Source organism: Phoca vitulina, unplaced genomic scaffold (genome assembly GCF_004348235.1).
Source record: "Phoca vitulina isolate PV1807 unplaced genomic scaffold, GSC_HSeal_1.0 scaffold42, whole genome shotgun sequence".
Taxonomy (NCBI): Eukaryota; Metazoa; Chordata; class Mammalia; order Carnivora; family Phocidae; genus Phoca; species Phoca vitulina.
In genome coordinates, this window is record NW_022589745.1 from 11,532,787 (window position 1) to 11,539,768 (window position 6,982).

General features: G+C 38.3%; 1 protein-coding gene across 1 annotated transcript in view; it reads left to right on the forward strand.

The window, feature by feature from the left end:
* DDX1 (DEAD-box helicase 1) overlaps positions 1-3,931 on the forward strand; it is a 34,657-nt gene extending 30,726 nt beyond the window's left edge. Inside the window, exons 21-26 of the mRNA XM_032430067.1 lie at positions 1,034-1,106; positions 1,259-1,331; positions 1,414-1,456; positions 2,406-2,501; positions 2,793-2,913; positions 3,603-3,931. Coding sequence (XP_032285958.1) covers positions 1,034-1,106; positions 1,259-1,331; positions 1,414-1,456; positions 2,406-2,501; positions 2,793-2,913; positions 3,603-3,733 — 537 coding nt within the window. The 3' untranslated portion in view covers positions 3,734-3,931. The remainder of the gene's footprint in view (positions 1-1,033; positions 1,107-1,258; positions 1,332-1,413; positions 1,457-2,405; positions 2,502-2,792; positions 2,914-3,602) is intronic.
* Positions 3,932-6,982: the final 3,051 nt, after the last annotated feature.

The window sequence follows — 6,982 nt, forward strand, 5'->3', positions numbered from 1 at the left end:
TCTTATTTTTTTTAACAGTTCGTAGTAATACCCATAGAGAAGTTAATTTGTAGATTAATTTAAGATAGGTATCAAGAATATGGTTTTGTGGAATTAAAAATACTTGTAATTGTTTGGGGCACACTGTCCCAGTTATATCCTGGCAGCCCGGCAACAGGTTGGTTAGCTCTTGGTGGAGGTGGGGAGGGCTTGAGCCATTTAGAACACAAGGTCGGTAGCCTCCACCCACAGCATTCTCATTACTTACCAGTGTGTTTACCCCAGTGCAGACAGAGTACAAATAGTATTTTCTCTCAGATCCATCATATGAATAAAAGGTGGGAAGAACTGAGCTTAGGAACTTTGGGTTATGCTTCCACACTGAGCAGAATGTGGATATTGAAGCATGTTTTATGGTCGCATTTCTGTGTGTGTGTCCGACCATATCTACCCAGGGTCTTACGCTGGACCCCAGTCAGCATCCCTTCCCCACCCCGTCTGTAACTTTGCTGTGCCTTGGGGCACAGATGGCATCCAAAGACTAATTTGTATTTCCTTGGTGAGAGCCCTGGGCCCACTCTCTGTTCCCTTGTCTTAGGATTTTGTCTGTTGTCACAAAAAGTGTAACCTCAAGGTAAAATACCTAGTATTCTGAATTTATTTTAATATAAGGGTAAAGATAATGCTTATATTGTAACATTTTTGTTCTATTTTATCTTTCCTTTTTTTTTAATTTTATAAACTTTCTTCTGAATTATCAGTCAGGATTTCTAAAGATAAAGCCAAATTATAGCAGTTTAATGTCTTTGGTGTGAGAAAAAAGAAAATAAAAAATGAATCAAATTATTGATTTATTCACCTTAAATGTCTTGTTTTAGTAGATCATAACTTAAAAATTTAAGATATGGTGCAGTGTATTATGAATATCTGGACCTCTAATCTGATAGTAACACATTAGTTATTAGAGGTCTCATTTACTGGACTGGTAGTATTTCTATTTATTTTTTAGTCTGTGTCCTAATAAATTCCTTTCTCTCCTCTCTGTTCTCTTTAGAAAGGAGATGTAAGATTCTTGATTTGCACAGATGTAGCCGCCAGAGGAATTGATATCCATGGTGTTCCTTATGGTAAAAAGAAAGTTTGATAACTGCAATTTAAATTTTATGGAATTCAAAGTAAACCCTCTAATGTTTTTGAAATATTTAGAACATCAAACATCTAATGAGGTTGAAAATTTTAGAAATTAATGGCAATTGGTAATAATTATTTTGATTTGCAGTTATAAACGTCACCTTGCCTGATGAAAAACAAAACTATGTACATCGAATTGGCAGAGTAGGAAGAGCTGAAAGGTACTGCTGTAATTTTTTTTTTTTTTTTTACGCTTCTATGCTTCAGGAATAAAGTCTAATAAAGACTTCTAAAATCTTTCAGGATGGGTCTGGCCATTTCCCTGGTGGCAACAGAGAAAGAAAAGGTAATCTTTTCAGTGCTGTATTATATTCATTGTTTGTGTTGTCATTTTGGATATTGGAAGTAAAAGCAGTTTGGTTTTTCCATTTACATTGAATTCAGTTGCATATGGAATATAAGTGAACTTTTTTTTTTTTTAAGATTTTTATTTATTTATTGAGAGAGATAGTGATAGAAAGCATGAGAGGGGGAGAGTCAGAGGGAGAAGCAGACTCCCCGCCGAGCAGGGAGCCCGATGCGGGACTCGATCCCGGGACTCCAGGATCATGACCTGAGCCGAAGGCAGTCGCATAAACAACTGAGCCACCCAGGCGCCCTAAGTGAACTTTTTAATGGCAGCTTTTTCTCCATATTCTTGAATGGACCTGCAGTAGGATGAAATTTAGAAAGGAGAAATGCAAAATGTAATTTTCACTAATAGCTTTAATGTACTTGATTTCACCAAAAGCTATTTAAGCCCTCCCTGACATCGTGTCACAGAAAACTTTTGTGAGAGAGGGTGGTAACTTATAATTTTGCAATATAATTTGATATAATTTTACAGAATAGTTTCAAGAATAAGGAATTCCCATAAACTCGTCCAAACTAGTTATTCATTTTGCTTTTTGCTATTTGTTTTATTATAGAAAGCATTTGGACCTTATTTTTTGATATAATCTTGATATACCATTCTCCAGTATTTACTTTTTCATCCTTGTTTTTATCTGAGAATTCGTTTCTGTAATTGACATGGATTTTAGGAAGACTTCAGGATTATTCTCAAAAAGAACTTTTTCAGAAGACCTAGTTAATGAGCTCCTGAGTGGTGGTAGTAATTGGATGACATACCATACTGCAGTCTGTTTTTCTTGTTCCTTGGGGACAGAAAGTATTTAAAAAACTAATTGAGGATGAAAATATCTAGCATGTTTCCGTCTCCATACACGTTAATACTTTTTCCATCTCTCATGTAGGTTTGGTATCATGTATGTAGCAGCCGTGGAAAAGGATGTTACAACACAAGACTCAAGGAGGACGGTGGCTGTACCATATGGTACAATGAGATGCAGGTAAGACTCCTAAAAACATACTAAAATTGGCAAAAATAGACCACATTTAATTATAAAAGTAATACCTCAGGTTTTATCTATTTGTTAGTTGTGGGGAAAAGTAGTAATTGATTATAAAGTTAGTTATAGTTTGTAAATCGTAACTTGTGAGTTTATCTCTTCAGAAATCTAACTTCCATTTATCCTAAGTATTACAGTCCTCCTGGTTTTATTGGACACTGTTAAAATGCAACTCTGTCAAAATGAAATTTTTATTTGAAAATGCTTTTTATATTTCCTTTCTTCTCTTAGTTGCTGTCTGAGATAGAAGAGCATCTGAATTGCACCATTTCTCAGGTTGAACCAGATATAAAGGTACCATTGGATGAATTTGATGGGAAAGTCACCTATGGTCAGAAAAGGGCCGCTGGTGGTGAGTTTTGAATTACTTTAATTTCTATTCTAAATATGAATGTGTCCTTCTTGGGCTTCAGTGTGTAGAAGAGAGTAATTTCATCCCATCATGGTAAGTGTCTATTTTTAGTTTATTAATCATTTCCTCCTTATTAACTCTCATAGCACGGTATCCATACCTGTCTTGTAGCATTTTTTTGGTTGTGTGATTTGTATGCGAATGAAGGACAGCAGCTTAGCTGTTTCTCTTGAGGTGTTAATGTCATAAAGAGTAGTTGAACATTTATGGAATTATTAGGAAGCGAATATAATGGCAATTTTGAACAAAGAATTGAAAACCTTTGATTTAATTTCAAGTGGTAACCCAGCATACTCTTTCCTTTGCCTGGAATGCCCTTAGCTCATTTCTGAAAATTTTTTTTTAAGATTCAGGCTACTGAGCCTAGTGGTTTCCAAACCAAAAAAAAAAAAAAGGAGAGGGGGAGGGGTTGCTAGGGGCCTTGGGACACTATTAGTGAGGTCTGATCATTCATTTATATGCATTTAACTAAATGTCTTTAAAACTCACTTGTGGAGATGACTTGCCCGGTGGTACATTTTTATTGCTAGAAGCAATGTATAAACGGATGTAATTGAGCCAGAGTATTGCTGACAAGTTATTTCAAGCATGTCATTTACATTACTTTATAATTTGTGTGTGTGATGCAGGTGGAAACTATAAAGGCCATGTGGATATTTTGGCACCTACGGTTCAAGAGTTGGCTGCCCTTGAAAAGGAGGCGCAGACATCTTTCCTGCATCTTGGCTACCTTCCTAACCAGCTGTTCAGAACCTTCTGATTTTAACGTACACTGAATAAGATTTGAGTAATAAAAGTCTGTAGTCTTAAAACTCTAAAACAGTTGTATTGCTTCCAAGCAGCAGTATTTATAGTAACGTAAGCTATTAATGCTAACTCTTGCATGTCAAGAAACATTAATCTTAGGAATTCTTCATAAAATGGCAACCTAATGAGAATAATAAATTTGATGACTATATTTTTATGAAGGTTTGTGTCTTATTTTTAAAGTTATTTGATAGTTTTCTTTTTCAAGAAAACTATGGGTTGACGTAAAGTTTATGGGTATGTGAATTTGGCAGAGGACCTGTGTGGAACCACCAGTGAATATCTTGAGTAGAATTTATCATAGAAAGTGATCCTAAATGGAGATGTTCTTCAGATGTTATAGTTACCTAGGTGTACACTGAAGCTGGAGGAGACTCGTGACAGGAAAGAAAATTGGATGATCACAAGACAGAAGGACAGCTTGGTTAGTTTTAGGGGGCCTGGAGTTTTTTAGAGAGGTAGAAAGGGTTCTGTGTCTAAGGATTGAAGACTGGTGTGTGATGGTGATGGTGAAGATGTATCTTGGAAGGTTTACCTTCTAAGAACCTGTCTTTCCAGAGGATAGTTACTTATAAAGATAAAACTATTCTGTTTTTCTATGTTTTAAAATTACACACAGTTCTTTGGAATATATTTCCTCAATCCCTTTTGCCTAAGATACCAGAAGGAAAAGAGAAAATTTAAACAGATAAAATTGAATTGTTATTTTGTGCCTTTTGACTCTTAGTTAATAAAGTATTATTCCTGTGCTAGGATTCTTTAAGAACATAGGCTATTATAAATTCTTGTATGATGGTTTTCAAACCTTTTAGCACTGAAATATTTTCTCCAAACAAAATCTTGAGTGAAACTCAGTGTAGACATTAACAGTGGGAAAACCATTGCCTAGTGTTTTGAGTCATAGTTTGTACGAAGTGATGAGAATACCACTGTCTCACATTTAGCCCATGTTCTTCGGAGATGTCCTGGAACCGCCCCAGCTGATCTCAGAGCTATGCGCCGACAGCTCTCCAGTGTCCACGCATATTAATCACTGCTTTAGAAAGGGCTTATTTTAACTGATATAACAGCAAGGAAAAGACTGAGATCTGGACCATTTAAATACTGGAGCTGGGGGAGGTCCTTTTATAGATGCAGAAGCACAGCTTGGAGGAACGCATGCCCATGTGGCCTGGTTTGGAGAAGTGAGCTAGAACTTGGGTTCCCCAGTCTCTGCTTTTACTCTTTGTCTCCCATTGTAAGATGATCCTCAGGTCCAAATGGGTAGGTCAGGGAGGAATGGAGACTGGAAGTGGGTATTTGGCTTTTCCAATGCAAATTACTGTCCACCTGCAGTGACCTGGGCAACGGAATTTCTAAAAGGGCAAGCTGTGTGTGACCAGACCAGCAGAGGGATTGCCAGGAGACCTGGCTGGCCCTTTCTATCTACTCATATCACCAGTAACCGTTCCCTTTACTCTTAGTCCCTACTTCCAGATACCCATTCCTTCAGGCCTCTGGATTCATGCTAACAAAATAAAGAACTGTTAAAAGTCTGCTTAAAGAGGTGGTCACTGAGCCATGAGGGATGCTAATTGCCTCCCTTCCTCCTTTTAGAAACAGAACCTCCTGAGTTTTTGTCGGTACCAGATTGCCTAGCTAGAGACTGCCTTTCCCAGGCTCTGGTCAAGGGGTACGAGTGGAATTGATGCGTATAACTTCTTGGTCACGTCCTCTACCTGCCCTTTCTCTCCTCTCTCAAGGTGCAACTCGGAGATGGTATTAGCCAGTGTCCACGTTAGAAAAGTGTCCTACTTAGGGAATGACAGAGGGACAAGGAACCTAGAGGACCTTATAGGGGAGCTGCCATCCTCTTTGGCTGACCTGCCTGTTAGAGTAACTTTATCGTCTCCAAGCCACCATATGGTTAGGTCTCTATCCCAGCTAATACAGAACACTAGGGGTACACGAAAGCCCAGGAAATGTTAAATATTAACCATCACCTGTTAGTCTTTCTGACTTATAGCTTCAGCCTTTACTCCACAGTGTAAGAGCTTGTAAGTGTACTCACATACCTTGTGCCTGTAATTCTCGGTCAGTCTCCCCTCTACACAAAAATACAAAGACTCGCCCTACCTTCAACATATCCTAGACGGCCTGGGGGCTTAGGAGTCTTGCCACATTCCCCCTTATTATCTAGTCTTTCATTCTGTTCTCTTCAAATCTAGCTTCAGGCTTTGATTGGTAGAGTTATACTTTCATAGTGACTGGTTTTGTGTTTGGGGCTTTTTTTTTCTATTTCAAATATTAATAACTTAAGCAAGCTTCTCTGACTCTTTATGGATCCACTGTGTTAAAGAGAACTGAGTCTCAAGGACTCTTAACCAGTGGCATTAGTTACAAGAGTGCCAAAACCTCGCTTACCTCATTAGCACATATTTTCCTATTATAAACAGAAATGGAAATTTCAGGTTAGAACACTACCCACCCACCTCCCCTCTATCCTTTTGACATTCTGTTCCCACTCTCAGAGGAAATCACTAAACATTTTCGTTCATTTTTTGTGTGTGAGATTTTTGGTATACTGTTTAGGTCCTACATATGTACAGTTTTGTATTTTCATTGGACATAGTATTTTCCTTGTAAATACTTGAATGGCTACATAATCCATGGAATGTGCTGTGATTTTCATGACTGCTGCATTCTTAACTGCTCATGAGCACCAAGGGGTTTGAGGAGGATGTGAACCCGGGTGTGAATCCGGCCCTAACCCATGAGAGCTGGATGACACAAGGCCAGTTCCTTAGCCTCTCTGAGATTTAGTTTCTTTGTTTATAGAAATGGCGAGAAAGTAATTCTCATCATTCAGGATTATGTTAAGCATTCAGTGAAGTCCAGCAGATAAGAGGTGCTCGTAAAATATTTTATAGTATCGGTACTGTTCACTGCTGTAAACATGTTTGATCTCTTTTGGATTGCTTGCTACTGGATTCCTAGAAACTGGATTGTTGAATTAAAATGAGTGATGCTAGGGCGCCTGGGTGGCTCAGTTGGTCAAGCAACTGCCTTCAGCTCAGGTCATGATCCTGGAGTCCCGGGATCGAGTCCCGCATCGGGCTCCCTGCTCAGCGGGGAGTCTGCTTCTTCCTCTGACTCTCCCCCTCTCATGCTCTCTTCTCTATCACTATCTCTCTCAATAAGTAAATAAAATCTTTAAAAAAAA